This window comes from Cotesia glomerata, linkage group LG5 (genome assembly GCF_020080835.1).
Source record: "Cotesia glomerata isolate CgM1 linkage group LG5, MPM_Cglom_v2.3, whole genome shotgun sequence".
NCBI lineage: Eukaryota > Metazoa > Arthropoda > Insecta > Hymenoptera > Braconidae > Cotesia > Cotesia glomerata.
In genome coordinates, this window is record NC_058162.1 from 17,078,239 (window position 1) to 17,099,420 (window position 21,182).

The 21,182-nt window shown below is 29.1% G+C and overlaps 2 protein-coding genes across 5 annotated transcripts in view; one reads left to right on the forward strand and one right to left on the reverse strand.

Annotated features, from left to right (window-relative positions):
• LOC123266355 overlaps positions 1–21,182 on the forward strand; it is a 214,096-nt gene that overhangs the window by 77,306 nt on the left and 115,608 nt on the right. For 3 of the 4 annotated variants that reach the window (XM_044730594.1, XM_044730591.1, XM_044730592.1), the window contains one exon: positions 14,024–14,080. The exons of the other annotated variant lie outside the window; for it this stretch is intronic. In XM_044730594.1, coding sequence (XP_044586529.1) covers positions 14,024–14,080 — 57 coding nt within the window. The remainder of the gene's footprint in view (positions 1–14,023; positions 14,081–21,182) is intronic. 4 annotated transcript variants of the gene reach the window in all.
• Positions 305–5,487, reverse strand: LOC123266358. Its single transcript, XM_044730597.1, has 4 exons — positions 5,000–5,487; positions 3,961–4,521; positions 2,219–2,502; positions 305–1,264 (listed from the first exon to the last, which is right to left on the reverse strand). The coding sequence occupies exons 2-4, from the start codon at positions 4,514–4,516 to the stop codon at positions 419–421; spliced, it is 1,686 nt and encodes a 561-aa protein (XP_044586532.1). The 5' UTR covers positions 4,517–4,521; positions 5,000–5,487; the 3' UTR covers positions 305–418.

The window sequence follows — 21,182 nt, forward strand, 5'->3', positions numbered from 1 at the left end:
AGTACATTCAATTTTTTACAAATTTATGCTTGGTAAACTTTATATACTGTCTGCAGTTCAATATCGTTACAATATTATTGTTACTTCAGTAATGTTTTGCGTTAAAGAAATATTCAATGAATACAAATTGAGTGATTATCGAGACAAATGGTTAATTTTTTTAATCAGCAAGATTGAGATTCCTAGATCAAAAATTGTTTACTAAATTCCAGTAAGAATCAGAAAAACTACAATAAGAATTTGTGCAAATAGAACCCTCCTTCAAGTTGATTACTATGACTAGATTATTATAATTTTGGTTCATGATAAAATTTACACGATTAGATTAAATAATGATGATAATAAATTTATAATCACTTAATAAAAATAACAGACAAAAACGATTATCATAGTTTCAATCGTGTAGTTAAATTTTTTTTTATTTCTTTGAATAAGTAGCTACAATTTTATTTTTGGTAACGTAAGGAAATTTTTTTCTGTGTTCTTCGACAACTTGCAATAAATATTGTTTTTGTTCTTCATTTCTCGTTAAGCAGTTGTTGTAGTCCTGGATTAATGCAACACCTCTTTCAGCGAGATCGTTGACAACTTTTAAGTCTGAAAACACAGATTTGCAATGTAGATAATCTTGATCAAATGCCCAGAGCTCTGGATCCTTGTCCATAAATTGATACGGTAATTGATACTGCTCAAACAAAAATAGAGATTGCTTGCTAGCAAAATCTTCGATGTTTTTCGATAATAATAAGCTTACGTCTTTGACGATAAATTTTTTTGAATTCGAAGCATTACTTTCTCGCGTTTTTATTGCAGTTACGGTTTGTCTCTTAGCATGTAAGGAAACTCTGTCATCAAACAAAGCTAACCCGACCAACTCTTCTGACAAGTACCATAAGTGTCTTGAAAATGTCACCGTTGCTGCTTCAGACATTTTTTTATGGACAGAACGGAATTCATAAAGATTTTTGATCAGATTCAAATCTTGATAGGATGACTTTATCGCAGAAGGTGCATTAAACCATGAAACCGTGTAGAAATTAACTAGAAATAAGAAGACATATCTCAGTCCATTTACTTCAGTTGCATTGACTTTAAACTGTTTTTTAAAAATGAAGATTTTTAAAGCATATAGAGCCTTAGCCATCCATCTTGCATGATGATTTGGTCCTGGAGCTCTAAATTTGATCCCGTTTTTCGGAGTACCACCTAAGAATATTAACACTAATTCCAAAAGCTCTTTATAATCATCTCTGTCATGCTTTTTCTGGAATATAAAAATGTTCATTAAGTTTTAGAAAATTATTTCAAAATTACGATCAAATTATACATTACAACGAATAGTCATTTGTTATCTGAAAAACCACTATGATCTAGTATTAAATCTCATGTCAGTTTTCAGTATTAGTTAAATTCGACTACTAGTCAAAAGTCTAAAGGAGCAAATGAATTTTTAATTTTTAGTGATATTTGAAAGGCGGTACTTTCATCAATAACTGCTTGAACGAGAGACAAAAATAGTATTTTGAAATGTTGAGTTTTTAAACGGAGATTCTAAAATTTTTAGGAGGAAAACGATCGGGAAATTCATTAATAATGGTCTGAGCTGCATTCTGACCGAAAAAATATCATTTTTAGTTTTATTTCGATCCGCACGACGTTTGGTGGTCAAATCGTTGATAATTAAATTAAAATCAATACACTGATAAGAAAATTGACTTGAATCGAGAATAAAATCTTGAACTATTAAAACTATTTTGAAGTAAATGATTTTTGATTCAAGAGAAAAAATTATTGACCAAAAGAAAATTTCTTGGCTTAAGAATTTTTTCTCTAGACTCAAGAAAATCAGTTTTTTCAAAATAGTTTTCATGGTTCAAGATTTTTTCTATTGAGTCAAAAGTTCACTTTTTTATCAGTATAGTTTTGTATTCTATTACAAGTATCTTAACAATAAATTATGGGGAAAAAATGTTAAAAGTTGAAAATATCGGTATGAGGAACTGGAAACTTGAAAATACCTTATTGATTCTTATGGGTAAAACTATTTTTTATTTAAATATACTCGTTCAAATTCAATTGAAATATTCAAAACTTCATATATTTCTTAAATTTTCTTATTTGTATAGTGCTCTCAAACTATGACTTAAGAGTATACTTTTTAAAGTGAATGTGCGAACATTAATTAATAGAAATGATCATTATAATTTAAATTAACTACCTGCAGTTCAGTTACGATGAAACTAATTATTTCGTCTTTTTTACCGTGAACTTCTTTATTTATAATGGAATCTTGAATACCAGTCTCATACTTTGTTTGGTCTATGTTCTTCCAAGAGTTTTGGAACCGTACAAAAATCGGTACATTAGGAGAATTTGATCCTGGCCAAACAACTTCAACAACGCTTCTCAAAATCAACTCATATATGTGATGTCGACATGCCAAATATAGTAATGGCTTTTTTAGCATTTGTTCTAAGCGACTGCATGTTCCTTTATCAGATCCTACAATAAAAATGATTAGAAAATTAAATAAAATTCGATACCAATTGATACTTTCGAGACTATCAAAAATTTAAGAATTTCGTACACTAAAGTATTGAAAATAAGTCATACACCGTGTACGTGAAAGACATGGACCGGAAAATTTTTTCTTAGTATAATAAATAGGGTGTGCCAAAATTCAATCCCCATGAGAAACCTTTTAAAATTGGAATTTTGAGTTCTGCTTTTAACAGGAGCTGTGTTTGGGCATTTCCTAAGATATTCTGGATTGAGACAATTTACATGATTTTCATAGAACTTTTAACAGGAGCTTTGTTTGCTCATTTCCGCTGAAATTTCCGCATTTGAGCCGGAAATGCCCAAACAAAGCTCCTGTTAAAAATTCTATGAAATTCAAATAAATTGTTTCAACTCAAAATATCTCAGAAAATTCCCAAACTCAACTCCTGTTAAAAGCAGAACTCAAAATTCCAATTTTGAAAGGTTTCTCACAGAAATTGAACTTTGGCACACCCTAATAATAAAGTAATAAACTAATTAATTCAATTTCTAGTTTTAATCAAAGTGTATAGAGTAGAAAATCATCGAAAAAAAATTTTCCAAATATTTGCTGATCTTTGAGACGGTCTATAGACTTCAATCATTTTTTTTAAAACGTCATCATAAGACTCTTCTAGAGAATTTCTTTCTCGTCTTTTTGACTTTATTTCAAACTCTGTTCGATTATTTGGTGCTAAGTTATCGTCGGTGAGAGTAAAAAAGTCTTTTTTGAGTTTAACAATCGATTTCTCAGAAAATAATGATCTCCGTAAGAGTAAAAAAAGGGTCTTGAAAACTACAAAATATTCTGTACAAGCGGTCAACGGATGTTAATAAAAGAATTTTTTCGAAATCAAAATTTCGTCTAAAAAAAATTTGGATGCGTATGTATATTCAGATTACTTAGTATCAATTAAGATGTAATGAATAATTGGAGGATATTTTCTGTAGTTTTTGAATTTTAAAATGCCCTAAAAAAACTCTGAACGTTTTAAAGCGCTGGGATTTTTTCTCATAAGTACCCGTCAAAAATCAATTAGATCTTTTTAAATTATAAAGATATCTTTCTCAATTTGTATGCTCTTTTGATGATTAAGTTATCCTTACGAAGCAACATTTTCTCTTTCAACAAATGTCAATTGTTGTAGAGAACACAAAAGGTACAAATTTTTCGAAAAAGAAAACTTGAGAAAAGAAATTTTCTTTAATTTTAACAGAATATGAGCAAATTCTTGGAAGGTTTTTGTCATTTTCTTATGATTTATATTACCTCAACACTGTTCACGCTCAAAAATTTTAAAGTTCAGATTTAAAACAATACTGTATGATTATTTTCCTTCAAATTAGAGGCTTTTAAAATCACCAAAAAATTTTAAATTTTTGTTTATTTACCTTAATTTTTGTAATAAGTATATTTACCTGTGTTTGTAGGACAAGTATCAAAACACATTGCTTTAATACGATCCAAGATGTTCCATTCATTTATAATTTCCTTGATAGCGATAGCTTGATTTAACCCAGTCCCACGATCAAGCTTAGGTACTCCTAATAATTGCTGAGTATTAACACCTGATAAGATTATTGGAAGTCTTTCAACTTTGTCCCGGCCAGTTATATCAGGCAGTAACTTCCCATCCCAATGGATAACAACGCATTGAGCAATTCTCAAGTCAGTTTTTAAATCTTTGGCAATTTCCTTTCTTAATTCTATCCGATTTCGATGAACCGTACGGTGACTTATAGAGACATCATTTAAATTATGTCCCAAAGCCGATGCAATAGCGAAAATAAGATGTGTCGCTTGTCTACTGGTAACGTTAGCTCTATCCATTGCTGAAACAACTTCCGGTGTCATTAATTTGATTTTTTTTAGTTTTGGTTCTAGAGGTAGTTCATTAGAAAAGTCAGAAGTAGTAGAACTATTTGATTGAGTTGATGCAGTAGAAGCAGTAGAATGTTGTGAAAGAGGCAACATAGAGTCTATAAATGGAAATTTTTAAGAGTACAAATTAAGGAAAATTGAGAAAAGAGTTCAATTTCATCAGCTCATGAAAGAGATCACTAAGAAAAAAAAATTGATTTTGAAAGGAATAGGCATTGTTGTGACAAAAATAGACTTATTGAAAATTTTCATAACTTTATTTCTTAGCTGAAGAAATCCCAATTATTATCATAGCAACTTTCTCGTTGAAATTAATTTTATTTGATTCGGAAAAAAAAACAATCTTAGAAAGACAACTTGCGAATTCACATCCAAAATTGTTTTTTCCCAAATCTAGAAAACTTTTTTGAACAAGAAAGTTACTGTTAATAAAATTTTAATTTCTTCAGCTAAGAAATGAAATTGATGAAAAGTTTTATCAAATTAACTTTTTATTGCAACATTGCTAATTAAAATAAATTTTTCTCTCAGTGTAGATTATGAAAAATAGAACAAAAAAACACCTATCTAATATACCTGCTAGATCAATCTCGTTAATGTCTGAGTTTGTTTCTGTACTTTCCACTTGAACAACATTCAAGTTATTATCTAGGCAAATAGTTGCTGTACTTAGCACTTCTTGAACATCGGTAGCGTTTTTTTAACAACTGGCTAGTTTTACAGATGTGCCGACTATCAATCAGAATTCTTTTTTGAGGAGAATTCAGAATCTGTAAAGCATTCTGCGGTGCAATATCAAATAACCGATCAAGAGAATCTCTGAAATTTTTTTCAACTAATAGTTGAGCTGGAGATCTTTTTCGAGCTTTATTCACTTGAGTTATTTGCCAATCTTTGTACAATTTTTCAATTTTTACGATTGTATTATGTGAGTTGTTTGCAGGCAATGAAAACTTATTCCACACCTTACTAACCTCAAAAAGAACAAGTTTAGCACTTTCGCGGATAATTCGTTTTTCTGTTCTATGTTTGTAGAAAAACAAACATAAAACGTCACGATTCATCGGTAATTGTAAATTATTTAAATTTTTCGATTCGAAGCCAACTAAGTTGATGTATTTTCTTTGATTAGTTTTACTAGACATTGTTTTTTTTTTCCAAAAAGTATAATTGTTGTTATTACATAAATAACTCTTAAAAAACCAACCTCAATTGAAGACTAATTAAAACGAAAGACAATAGAATTCACTAATTGGCGTTCTCCCGGGGAAAATTTATCAATTAAGCGGTAAAACAATAAATGCTTAGAGGGCGTTAAATGCGAATTCCTTAGGATAATTTGAATTTAAATTTGAATATTGGCAGCAATAACAACTTCATTTTTATAGAAAACACATAGTTCAATGCAAATATTAATATTTATAGAAACATAAACATAAAATATTGAGAATTTATTTTTGTGTAATAATTTTTCTGGGTTAAATTGCGATTAATTGATATTGAAAAGGAAACATATTTCTTTAGAGTCTAAATATATAATCAAAACTATAAAAAACTTTTTTTCTGTTTTATTTGCAAAGTAATTATAAATTTATTATCATCATTATTTAATCTAATCGTGTATATTTCATCATAAACCATAATTATAATAATCTAGTCATAGTAAACAACTTGAAGGAGGGTTCTATTTCACAAATTCTTATTGTAGTTCTTCTGATTCTTACTGGATTTTAGTAAACAATTTTTGATCTAGGAACTGCAGACAGTATATCCCAGTGAACACATGACTTCAATATGACGTCATTTATAAGTCATAGGAATGTCACAATATTTTACGTAAATATGACGTAAAATTGACCTGTCTTGTGATCCAATTATGATGTAAAAATATATGATATATTTTTGACATCATACTGATGTAAGTTTATTACTTCTCTATGATGTAACGGAAATGACTTAGATATTACGTACAACTGACATAATATATAAACTACAATATTACGTAACATTAATGCCATCATTGTATGTCATAACGACGTAAGTTTAACATCATGCGTTTACATCAGTGACAAGTCACGGCTGTACGTAATCTTGACGTAAGTTTAACATCATGCGTTTACATCAGTGACAAGTCACGGTTGTACGTAATCTTGACGTAAGATTAATATCATGTGTTTACATCAGTGACAAGTCACGGTCTTACGTAATACCGATACCATCTGTGAGTCATTATTTAACATCAATAATTTGTCACAATTGTACATAATACTGACGTAATTTGAAAGTCATTTTCTAAATCAGTGACAAACGATTATTTTCCATAATATTGATAAAATTTGGGGGATGTATTTTTTTAATATTATCGATTGATCAAAATTTATCAAATATAAAACTTCTTTAACAAGATGTCTAATTTACAATTAATCGCTAAATATTAGTGAAAATTGGTTTAAAATTTAGTAAGAATCAGGAAGAGGTAAACAGCTGATTTAAGCTGGTACCTTGCAAATTTAAGTCCGCTCTTAATAACAAAAATTTATAATTTATAATATTAATGAATATATCTAACATATTAGCAAATAACATACAAAAATATTTTTCATTTACGTTTTTAAGAAAAACATACAAATTAAATACATGTGGGATATAAACTTTTTATATCTTTGCTTGTATGTTTCCATACACTGCAGAAAAAAAATCTTGACTCAAAGGTAAATTTCTTTGGACCAAGAATATATTAGAGATGACTGAAAATTTCGTGAATGAAGTCAAAATTTCTTGACACTAAAACACTTCTTGCTCCAATATAACTTCGGCCTCCGTCAAAATTTTCTTGGTGCAAGAAATACTTTTTTTTCGTTGCATATGTTTCTCACTTATATTTTTTCCATGAATTTAGGTACTTTTATCCATTGTAAAAATATTTTCGACTTCATTCAGTATAAATGATTTGGTGTGAAACTGATAACAAAATACCGAGTTCAATTTATGTGGCATGAACTCTAAATTTTTAAACCGTCAAGCGAGTAAACATATAATTTCTTATGATTTCGCGTCAAGAAATTAAATGTCAGTCATTTAAATATTGCACTATTACTTGAAAAATAATTTTCTGACATTAGTGCTGCTACTTATGAAACATTGTATTTGAAATAATTCAAACAGTTCCATGATTGTTATTGACGAGACTAATAGTATTTTATACAGTAACAAATTTTGCGTCATTGCGTCAAAAACTTTAGTGTTAAAAATTTTTGTGTTAAATATTTAACTTTTTAAGTGTAAATTTAACATTTATTGTGTTAAATCAACATAAAAAATGTTAAATATTTAACATAAAATTTTAACACAAAAATTTTTGACACAATGACGCAAAATTTTTTACTGTGTACATCAAGTTTCATAATGTTGTTAGTATGTTAAATAAAAGAAATTCAAATTTCGAAAAAATTGAAATTAAAAAGAAATATAGATTAAAAATGGTATACTTAAAAGAGTTGAAATTAAAAAAATCTAAATTTTGTAAATTGAAATTTTGAAGAAGAAAAATCCAATTGAAAAATACTAAATTTTCGGAAAAATTAAATAAAAAAATTCGAGTCTTGAGAAATCAATAAGTATTAAAAATATTCAAATGACACGGATACATCGTTTACTCTGAAAAAATTTCACTCTGTGAAAGTTCTCTGTGTCCGCTTTTAGACGAAAATTTTTGAAAGTGTAAGATTCAATCAATTCTTATGAAAATTTATAAATTGCCTATTCATTACCACAAGTTTCACTAGAGAGCCTTTTATAAGAGTTTTTACAAAGTTTTATAGAACTTTATAAAATTTCATGAGTTTAATGAAATTTTATAAAATTGTATAAATTATTAGAATTGAATTTTATACAATTCCAGCTCTTAAAATCCATTTAATCTCTGAAAAAATTATGAAATAAGCATTTTTCGTCATATAAGGCTTATCACATAAGTTATTTACTTCGTGACATGAACCGTTACTTGGACAAGTGAGCAGCGTTCCAGACTCCGATACGTGAGGACCCAAGTTCGAGCCCAGCATATATCAGGATTTTTTCATCAAGTATCAACATATAACTAGTGTTTCAAACTTTGTAATAAGTCCACAACACTATAATTAATTTCAAAATTGCCATCTTTTTATTTTTGAGAAATTTTTTTTTTAATATTTTTTCTGAGGTACAATTCTTACATCACTTACATCACTTTTACGTCATAATGACATCATTATCATGATATAGACATCACAGGTATGTCATATTGACGTCATAAATGTCATTGAGACATAATACTGACGTCATGACTACGTCATATTTTTACGTCAGAATCTTACGTCAAGAAGTGTGAAATAATGAGTCATATATGACTCATTCGTGACTTGTATCTTACGTAAATCCTGACATAGCCCAATGTCATTTTGACGTCACATTGACGTAAACGTGTTTACTGGGATAAAGTTTACCAAGCATAAATTTGTAAAAAATTGAATGTACTTTATATTTCTTATTAATTTTTTATATATATTATTGATATACTACATGATATAGATGAAAAATCATAAAAATAGAATTTGTTGAGCCTGTAACTTTTAACCATCAATAATACGAAAAATCTCACCTATACAATTTTGTTGCAAATTTGATATACTAAAAAATTTATACTAAATTTTTTGTTCTATATCATCGATAGTTCAATTGAAAAAGTGAAAAATAATAAAACAAAACTTTGTAGGTCTGTAGCTTTTTGTTATTGATTATACAAAAAATTGTTAAAAACTTTGTTATAGAGCATCAAACGAACTACAAAATTGTTATTTAATTTTTTTCTATCTCCAATAGTTTGGCTGTTAAATGCAAAAACGTAAAATTTTCAAAAAATTCAAATTTCAAAGATCCGTAAAAACTTAAATAATGACGATTGATTTATGACTCAATGAAATTTTTTCTTAGAAATTTAATGCTTAAAAAGGTCCAATCATTCATTTTATCAAAAAAAATTTTCTTCACAGCTTGCAGGGTAAAATACTGTTTAAAACCGTACTTTCCATGTTATTTATATGGGAAAACTTAAAGTTCGATTAAGGAGCTCTTAAAATTGAAATTAAGAGATGGCCTTTTGACAGAATTTTTGTTTAGACATATCCTATCATATTTTGGGCTAAGAGTGAAAAAAATATCGTCTTTTTTGGCACACCCTAATATATATATATATATATATATATATATATATATATATATATATATATATATTAGGGTGTTTCAAAAAAAGACGAATTTTTTTTTTTTTACTTGGGCTTATAAAAATTGATAGTATACCTAAAAACAAAAATTTTGGCGCCCATGTGAGCTCTTAATATCAATAGTAAGATTTGCCTGTATCCATTTCTTTATTTTCCATTTAAATAACACGGGAAAAATTTTTTTTAATTTTTTAATTTTTATTACTTTGGAACGGTTCATCGTAACAACAATCTGAAAAATGATATTAGTAGGAAATTTTACGCTCTACAAAAAACGTTTGAAGACCAAAGTTCCTCAGATTAACGGCTTCAAAGATATCCGCGGTCAAAGATAACACTAATAAAAAATTTCAAATATTTTCCAATAAAATTACAAAAAAAATATCACATGCTATATTTTTATTATTTTTTATGTTAAATTACTTTAATTCCGTTAACCTGAGACTGTAAACTTTTTATTTTTACTAATTAATTCAATACTTAACTCACGAAATGCACTAATATATAAATATAAACGTTAAAAATGTCACATAAATGATTTTTTGGTCTTTCTTATAACAAATTTATTTTATATTTTATAAAATTTATAAATTTTTGTAAGAGGAAAATGTAAAGTTCCTTATTACACAAACTCACCAAACACTTCATCATTGCATATTATTCAAAATAATATGAAAATTCTGTAAATACGTTAAATCAATTAAATCTACTATAAAACTTGATCAAATGTTTTTTATTTGAAAAATATCAACAGAGCTTTATTTAGCTCTGTCGGTACAGAGTATTATACTCATTTAATTTGAATGTTGTAGCTAATAAGCTCTGTGTTGGTAAGCCTGGTTGTTCGGTACTAACTTCATTTAGTTGCTTTGCTCTCAACGCTCTCAACAGAAATGGTGCGTGTGTATTAGTAGAAAAGGCTCTTAGTAGAAAACTGTTGTACTTGCCATGCCGACACCATATTTTTTAAATTGTTCTTCGAAGTGCATTTGAAGTATACTGGCCTGCTTCGTCTGGCCCAAACGTTCCAATTTATCAGAGATTTAAAAAGAAGTGGGATGAAATTGACCAATCAAACTTTACGGCTGGTATTTGTGACAAAAAAGTTTTGGAAGTAATAACACCAATCAAAGATGAGATTTTGAAATTCGTTAATAATCAAATAGAAGTAAAATTTTTTAATCCAGCGCTGAAGAATTATTAACTGATGTTAAAGTGGAAAAGAAAAATGTATAAAGTTCAGTATAATTGAGGAGCTGATTTTCAAAAGGGTATCTTTTCATATTTTAAAATACCAGTTTTCTGAACTTTTAAATACTAATTACTTTGAGAATTATGAACATTTATAAATGAAAATCGAATTGCAGCTTCATAACCGATTGCACTTTATAGCTAAATTAAAAAAAGTTCAATACAAATATTTATAATTGAAGATAACTAGTTTTTTGTCTCGATTAATCAAAAATCAAAAGATAACCTTTTGAAAATAAGCTCCTCAATTATCAATTTTACTCTGATTAATTAACTTGCCGTCGTGATTAAAAATATTTAAAATCAGTTTCACATGACTGTTATACTTTTAATCATCTTTAACGATTAAAATTGCGTTTGTAAAATATTTTACAACTTTTACCTCACATCAGTTAATAATAATTAGTCTTCTCAACTTTGAAATTGCGATATAATCAATTTCATTTTGACTTATAACTTTTTTTGTAGATGGATCATTGTCGAGACGATTACCGTGAACTTCTGGAATTATCATTAATATTTTTGGGTACTACTACCACAAATATTACATTTAAGCATCCTGGAGCGGTCCATCATGCAAGGTGGATGGCTAAAGCAATATATAGTTTAAAATTTTTTTATTCAGAAATGAATTTCATCTTACTAAATCGGAAATAGATGGATTACGAGAACTTTGTTTATTTATCATAATATTCTATTTAAAAGCTTGGTTCACTGCGCCGTGTGCTATAACAGCACCTAATAATGATTTAACTTTGATTAAAGAATTAATTTCATATGAAAGATTTAATAATAGTCTTTCACAGACATGCTCACAAAAATTAGCCGATCACTTGTGGTATTTAAACAACGAGCTGTCTGTTTTATCTCTCTTTGATAAAAATGTTTCAGTTGGAACAAAAAAAAGAATAGTTCATGCTCTTAAAAACTGTAAAGCCAATGAAACTACAACAAATCGCTTTATAATAGATAAGAAAAATTTAGAGTCATTATTAAATAAAGATCTTAGTCAATTTATGTCTATGAGATCGATTAATATATTTGAATCGTTTGATTTGTCGTATGAGTTCATTGATGAGGATGTTACTTTGTGGCCTCAGAATCCGAATTTCTTAGAAAACTTGGAGTATTTCGGGAAACTTCAAGTTGTGAATGATGTAGCAGAACGCGGCGTGGCATTGATAGAGCAGTATAATCGATGCTTAACGAAAGATGAAGAACAGCTTCAATATTTGTTGCAAGTAGTGACAGAACATAGAAAACAATATCCTAATTGCAATAAAAGTAATTTTATAAAACTGTAATATTTTCAAGTTGAAAAATTGTTGTAACAAGTTGTAAATATAGTTTTTTGTTATAAAGAATTAATTGTTCAATTAAATTTCTTAATATTTAGTAAAAAAAAAATAAATTTGTTATAAAAGAGACCAAAAAATCATTTATAAGATATTTTTAACGTTTATATTTATATATTAGTGCATTTCGTGAGTTAAGTATTGAATTAATTAGTAAAAAAAAAAAGTTTACAGTCTCAGGTTAACGGAATTGAAGTAATTTAACATAAAAAATAATAAAAATATAGCATATGATATTTTTTTTGTAGTTTTATTGGAAAATATTATAAATTTTTTATTAGTGTTATCTTTGACCGCGGATATCTTTGAAGCCGTTAATCTGAGGAACTTTGGTCTTCAAGCGTTTTTTGTAGAGCGTAAAATTTCCTACAAATATCATTTTTCAGATTGTTGTAACGATGAACCGTTCCAAAGTAATAAAAATTAAAAAATTAAAAAAAATTTTTCCCGTGTTATTTAAATGGAAAATAAAGAAATGGATACAGGCAAATCTTACTATTGATATTAAGAGCTCACATGGGCGCCAAAATTTTTGTTTTTAGGTATACTATCAATTTTTAGACACCAAAAGAAAAAAAAAAATTCGTCTTTTTTTGAAACACCCTAATATATATTAGGGTGTGCCAAAATGTAACTCCCGTGGAGAACCTTTTAAAATTGGAATTTTGAGTTCCGCTTTTAACAGGGGCTGCGTTTGGGCATTTCCTGAGATATTTTGGAGTGAGACGATGTATTTGATTTTCATAGAATTTTTTAACAGAACCTTAGTTTGGGCACTTTCGGCCAAATTTTAAATTTTCACCGGAAATGCTCAGTGATGCGCTTGCGCCCTATACTGCTCATCTGAGATGAAAATGGTGCGAAATATTTGAATCTTTAAATAAAGCACAATTTATTGAATTGTCTATTCAATACGAACAAGTCAATAATATGACGTACTGTTTTCTTATAAATTAAATGAGCGTTATGAAACGTGCACGTTTGGACTTTTCAAACTTTTTTATCATTCGGTTTACTGATTTAATCTTTATCACAACACATCCGTTATTTGGTTCTATTAAGTCACATACAACGTATCCATACTACGACGTCTTAAAGTTGTTGTAGCGTGATAGGCATTTTAACAGAAAATTATGAAATTTTTTTTATTGAAAGATAAATATATTAATAATTCACGACCAAAATTTCAGATCAATTAACCGCACCGTTTTTGAGTAATTAATTTTCGAAATTGCATCTTTTACACGTAGAGGTATAGAGAGATGGTAAAGTTAGTATGAAATCTTGCGTACCACTCGAGTGGGCCAAAGATTTCATACTAACTTTACCATCTCTCTATACCTATACGTGTAAAAGATGCAATTTCGAAAATTATTTATTCAAAAACGGTGCGGTCAATTTATCTGAAATTTTGGTAGCGAATTATTAATATATTTATCTTTCGAAAAAAGAAATTTCATAATTTTCTGTTGAAATGCCTATCCCGCAACAACTACCTTAATTGGCCTAATCAATAAAATTTTCATCTACTATTCTTTACTTTTATCAACTAAGTACTATACTGACTATATGAAATGTAGTGTTTAATTTATTATTTTTCATTAAATTTCATATTTTTATTCACTTTAGATCATATGTAGATGATTAAATTTGATCTAATAATGTTCATTATTAATATACTTATTTCTTTTTATAATCTCTATTAACTTATTTCCTATTAAAAAATGTTTCAGTTGAAAATGCAAGACGCCTTGAAGAAAAAAGAACGCTTTCATAAAGAACATGAAGAGGTAAAACTTTCTCTTATCTATTTGAACTTCCTAACATAATAGTGTTTGCAACATTTATTGAATCATATCAATATTAAATGGAATGGTAGCTAAAATGTATAATTGGTTTAATAGAAGTTTTATTTCTCATTTGAGCAATAAAGAATTATTGTTAATTAAGTTATTATAAACTACACAGAAAAATTTTTCTCATAAAATCAACTAAGAAAAAATACCATTACGTTTTTTTTATGAAAAATTTTACTTTCTTTTATAATCAACTTCTAGAAATTATTATTTATTTAAAAAATACAAATACAGGCGTGTATGTCAATCTTCTAAATAAAAAAAGAGGTTTGAAAAGAATACCTAAATGCCAAATGTACGTCTACAGAGTATTGTAATCAAATCCTTTTTAATCTTCCCAACCATTTCAAATTATCTTTTGTCATCAGAGTCATTACACGCTTAATCAATTAATAGTTGATGATAAATTTTTCACAATTGCGCTCATTATTTTGACTCAAATGTTCTCTAGGAGTACTGCATGTGTATTTTTCAAATCATTCATCCTGTTAATCTTTACTGATCGTTTTATGCACGAAATATATTCATATAGCTTTTTCTTGTAAATTATAAAGCTAACTGCAAATAAATTACTTATATGACTTTAAGTGGAAAATTAGACTCCCTGGCGGTTTCGGCGACACGGTGAAAGCACGGTCGACTGACGGTTGTTTCACGGTCGTTTCACCGTATAAAGTTCGATCTTACCGAGCGATCTGTCAGTCAGCATCGGATACCATTGTGAACGATGTCTACTATAAATTTATTGAATATATACGGTGTATAAGCAAGTGGATCTACGATGTTATGACCGACACTGTACGCTTAATATACTGTCGAAATACGGTGATTTTGCGCTACTGTCACGGACAATAAAATAAAAAAAAAATATTTCGCACAGTCTAGACCGGGACTCGAACCCGCTTCATCTGATCGCGCGCCCGAGACTTTACCAGCTAGGCTATCTGAGACATTGCACGAAACGTTGGATTTAGTCACATGCCCGAGTAAAAATGAAATTATTATTTTTTACGGAAAAATAATAAATTTCGTTCGACCGCCGCACCACCGCCGCACCACTGCTGCACGACCGCCGTTTGGCGGACTATTACGCCGCACGCTAAAAATTTACTCCCCCTAGCATCGCCGCACTACCGCTGCACCACCGACGCACCAATGCTAAATCATACCTACAATTTTACAAAAAATGGTATCATAATTAATTTATCACGCAATAATTAATTAATAAATAATGCGACTAGAAACCTTTATGTAAGACCTATTGATCAACCTCCTTTTAATCGAATGCCTAATATTAAAAAAAAAATTTTTTTTTAAATCAGGCCAAAGCACCGCGAAATTATTGATTTTTTTAGTCGTATTGTTGATGTAGATTTTTAATTTCGTCCTCGGGTTGCACAGAAGCGGTACGCCTATTGAAATACTCTGAAAAAATTTTAAAAATTGAGCTGTGATGGGATTCGAACCTGGATCGTCTGCATGGAAGTCTCGAACATTGCCAACTGCACTGCAAGCCATACTTAACTTAAAAAATTTAGTTAAGCTATTTGAATGATCAATGAATATATTATTTCAATGTATATACCATCAAACAGTGGTATGGTGCGGCGGTGGTGCAGCGGTGGTGCGGCGGTCGAACGAAATTTATTATTTTTTCGTCAAAATTAATAATTTTATTTTTACCCGGGCGCGTCACAGCTGTGGTGCGGCGGTGGTGCAGCGGTGGTGCGGCGAATAGAAATTTATTTACTTGTCACGGCGCTGGTGCGGCGGTAGTGCGGCGAATAGATAAATTCTTTACTTGTCACGGCAGTGGTGCGGCGGTGATACGGCACTTATAAAATAACCAAAATTGTCACGGCTGTAGTGCAGCGGTGGTGCGGCGCTTAAAAAGCCGTGCAGCGGTGTTGCGGCGGAATTCTGTTTTTACTCGGGTGATAAGGTGTCAAAACCAAGTCATTTTTTTCATTGTACAGATAAGAAAGCTTAAATAAAATTATATTTTTTCCATGACTTCAAAATAATAATCGTAATAAATGATTCAAACTTTTGATGATTACGAAATTCTTGACTTCGAAATTACGGTGAAATTATTAACTGCATGAAAAAAGTTCTGGAAAAGAAATTGCTAAAAATTTAATTGTTAAAAAAAAATATCTCATAATAATTTTTCTTGATAACAAAAAATTTTTCCGTAATTTTGAAATTAAAGTTTTCATCTCTAAAAAAAAAAAAAAAAACTTAAATCTTCAATAATGGATTCGAATTTTGGAATTACGGTGAAAATATTTGACGTGCAGAAAATATGTTTACAGTTAAGTTGAAAATAAATTATAATTTATTAATTAAGTGTTGAATAAAATATCTCCTGATTAAAAAAAAAAAAAAAAAAAAAAAACAATATTGATTATTACATTTTTCATAATCAAAAAGTATTATGGTTTTTCATTTAAGACTATGAAAAAAATTCAACATTTGTAAGCCATAAACTCTTCTGAAAAGTATTGAAATGATGGATCTCTGGTGATTGCCTGTAGTCCGATTAATTTTTTATGATTTTACTTTGCAATCAACAAAATTACAGTAATTTAATATTTTTTTTCAAATTTTTCATCCCGATTATATATTGAAAATTTCTCATTTACCTATCTTTTTATACACTTTAAGTATTTTTAGTGAAATAAAAAAAAATAAAATATAGTCAAAACTTTTTCATCGTTGACTAGTAAAAAATTCCTGTTTACCAACATTATACGCTCGTTTCACTTACAGACTATTGTGCATCTACCACCGAGTTACGGTTTTTTGAGAGTTTATAAGGTTTCGAATAACTGTCAAATGACAGACGATCGATCGATGATCTACAATTTTTACTTAGGTAAAAAATCGGAGAAGTCAAGTAAAAATTTTGTTTTTCGAAGAGTGAAGTATGATAACTATACAGAATAAAAATCATAAAGTAAAAGTGAAAAACTTTCACAATGATACTCGTCGTTCACCGTCAAATGACGGTCATTCGACGATCATTTGTCAACACTGTGGATTCACGGTACATTCACCGTCGTTTCACGATCATTTTACCGTGACCACGAATCCGCCAGGGCTATTTCGGTGATCACCACAGTGAGAAAGAGCCAAATAGACATTGCGGAAGCTATACAATAAAAAATAAAAAAAAAATAACAATGTAAATTAATGAAATTTTCGTGTTTTAATTGTACCAAAATGTTGCGAAGCAAAAAATAGAATTAAAAAAAATTTTAAAGCCATCACAATAACAACAACTAAATCTAAATTTTTTCAGATTTCGATTTTTTTAAAGAGAAAAAAAAAACATAATTTGCTTACACGGAAAGAACAATAACCCACTGCACATCCTCGTATAGTATACTCCGTGGTATTTGTAGTGAAAAAAAATTTCAGACTATAGTCAATATCCTTCAAAGTATACTAAATTATTTTTGGACTGTACTCAGTGAAGTCTCCGATTTAATCGATTAATTTTTCTGGTTATATCGCGTAAAACTTCACGGGATATAATCTGAAAAATTATTTCGTGTAAATTAAATTATACTCTGTTGAAATTTGGATTATATGAACTTAATGCGTACTGATAAGCGTCATAAACTAAAACTAACTAGTGATAAGAGTGTACACTAGAGTGTTTCAAAAAAACACACTATTTTTTTTTTCGAAGAACATTGAAAATTCTTCAGAGTATCCCTAATCAAAGACATTGTGAAAATCTCAGCTCTTAATATTAATATATAGAGGTGGCTGTAATTAATTTTTTATTTTCATTTAAATAACATGGAAAAAAATTTTTTTTTACTTTTGAATTTTGCTAGTCAACAACGAAACATTTTATAGCTACGATCGATACATATTCTTGTAGAAAATTTAACGATCTACAAAAATTGTTTGAATGAAAATATGGGTACGGAGAACCATTTCGGAGTTATCAGGCCGCAAACATCAAACTGTTTAAAAAAGTGATAATATTTATTTATAAATACGAAAAATTTACTTAAATCACTCCCGTGTAAAAATAATTTGTCCTAAAATTGTCATAAGCTTAGGATCCTAAACGTGACACAATTTAGAACATTTTATGACAAATTTATGACACCAATCCGAAATGAAATTTAGATTCTAGAAAAATATTGTGGATATTACTCAGAAAAAAAATATTGTTAAAAATTACTATTTATGACAATTTTAGGATACTTTCCTAAAAATTTTAGGACACTTATGAATTTTAGGACAGATATATGACAATGTTAGGATACTCTTATGACATTTTTATGACAATTTTATGATCTTTTATGAAAATTTTATAAAAATTTTAGGACCCTTTTATGACAATTTCAGGACACTTTTAAGACAATTTTGGGAAACTTTTTTGACAGTTTTAGGATAGTTTTTTGACAATCGTATGGCAACTTTGACAATTTTAGGACACTTTTATGACAACTCTTTATGACCATTATAAAATTGACATGAAAGTGTCCTTAAATTGAATTGAATTGAATTGAATTTATTGATTTATGCCAAAGCCTTCACTGGCCAGATGGCAAAAGAAAAATATACATTTTGTGAATACAATACATTTTTAAATTTTTATTTTAAACATAATAATTAGAACTTATATATAATTATACATAATAAAATATTAGTAAAGGTAATATTGCTTATATGCTAATTTTGAAGAAACTGTTTAAGTGAGAATTAGAACTAATAGATTACAATATTTATGATTATGATTTTAAAGATTTTAATTTTAATAATTTTAGTGATTTAATAACTTTTACTGATTTTAATAATTTTAGAGATTTAACTGAAAATTTAGTTTGGATTTAGATGTCTAGATTAAAAAGGTAATCATAAAGCTTATTTTTAAAAATTTCTATACTGGGAGCATTTATCATATCGATTGGTAAATCTTCCCAAAGACGAATGCAAGTAACTACAAATGATAACTCATAAATAGCTGTCGTAAATTTAGGTAACTTGAAATTTACATAATTCTTTTTTGCCGCAAGTCTTACAGAATGTCTAGTATCAATATCTTCAATAAATAGTTCTCGTGAGTAGCTAGGTTTACCTATATTCAACAATTCATAAAAATAACATGCTAAGTAGTACATTCGGCGGCTTTTTACTGATAGCCATCCAAGCTCTCGTCTATATGGTGTAATATGTTCATCCTTTTTCAAATTATAAATAAAACGAATCGCTGTATTTAATGAACGTTGTAATTTGCAATTCTCATCAGCAGTACAACTAGTTAATACTATAGAACAATAGTCAATAAGTGGTAATATAGTTGCTGAGACTAATAACCTCCTAATGTCTTTAGTATAGATGTTTTTTCTTATTTTTAAACTATATAACGCTGAATTTATTTTATTTACAGTCCTTGATACATGCAAACTCCAAGATAAGTTATTTATGATATGAAGACCTAAGCACTTAGTTGACTCTACGTAAGGAAGTGGGAATCCGTCAATAAAAATTGGTGGAATACCATTTGCTTGTAACTTTTTCAGCTTAGTACTTGAGCCAAGTATCATTGTTTTAGTTTTGGATAGAATCAATTGCAAGCCATTCTCTCTTGTCCAATCAGCAACAGCCTGAGCATCAATTGTAATTTGTCTAATAGCGTCTTGTAGTTGATAGTCATAGAAATGAAGGTAAATGAATTGATCATCCGCAAACAAACCATAATTTGTATAAATTAATCGCTTAGCTACCGAGTTCATTACTATTAAAAATAATATCGGTCCAAGAACTGAGCCTTGTGGGACTCTAGAGGTAGTTTCTAGGAATTTTACGGGTAAGCCCATTTCATTTACAACTGATTGGGTTCGATTGGTCAAGTACGAGAAAAACCAAGAAATGGTCTCACTCGAAAAACGGAGTTCAACTAGTGTAGTCAAAATTACTCTTGGATTAACATAATCAAAAGCTTTTGTTAGATCAAATAGGACAATAAGAGTTAGCTTGTTTTCATCCATGGAACGCCTAATATCATCTATAAGTCTTAGTAAGGCTGATTGAGTGCTATGATGTTTCCTAAACCCTGATTGATATTTATCAAGCAGCTCATTATCTTCTAAGTAGCTTATTACCTGATTTGCAATAATTCTCTCAAAAACCTTGCTCAAATGGGATGTATTGGCTATTGGGCGCGTATCTGAAAATGATTTTGGGGGAGTTACTTTATTGATGGGTATTATAAATATTGCTTTCCATGCATGAGGGAAAACTCCAGTGTCTAATGACCGATTAAAAAGTTCTGTAAGAAAGATTGAAATTTGAGGAACGTGATTTTTTAACCATCTAAGATCAAGTCCATCTGGACTATTCCCTTTAGATTTTTGAAGAGTCAAGTGTAGAGCTTTAGTCACATCAACTATATCTATTTCAGTCCAAGTAAAGGAAGAATTTACTTTACTTTTATGTAATTGGAAAAGTGAATTTACAAATTGATGGTCGCATGCTGGATGTCGACGTACCATAGCTGCAAAATGTTCGTTTACGTCAGACGGTTCGAAATGATTTAGAGGAGAAGATGTAGTACGTTTTACAAGGCCTAGGTGTTTTAGCTTACTCCAAATTTGAGTTCCGTAAGATAGATTGGACAGAGAATTTTTTAAATAATTTTCACGAGCACGACTTATTTCGTGTTTCAGCTCTTTCCTCATTCTTTTAAAAAGTTGAAAAAGATCCGTATCGTTATATCTTTTTGCTCTTTTATAAACAGCATCACGTTCTCTACATTTAATTTTTAATTCTTTAGTAAACCATGGATTAAGAGAACGAAAGACTGTACGCGAGTATAATGGTGCAAACTCATCGAGGACATTTAAAACATTGGTTTGAAAAATATCAAGTAGAGAATTTGATCGAGATCATTCAGAGGGTCTCTTCCTATATTTAACGACAGCATAAGAGAGTTTGATAACGCAGTGTAATTTAAGTCAGAGAATCTCCGGTATGTAACTATTTTTTTATTTTGCTTAGGAACCTCGAG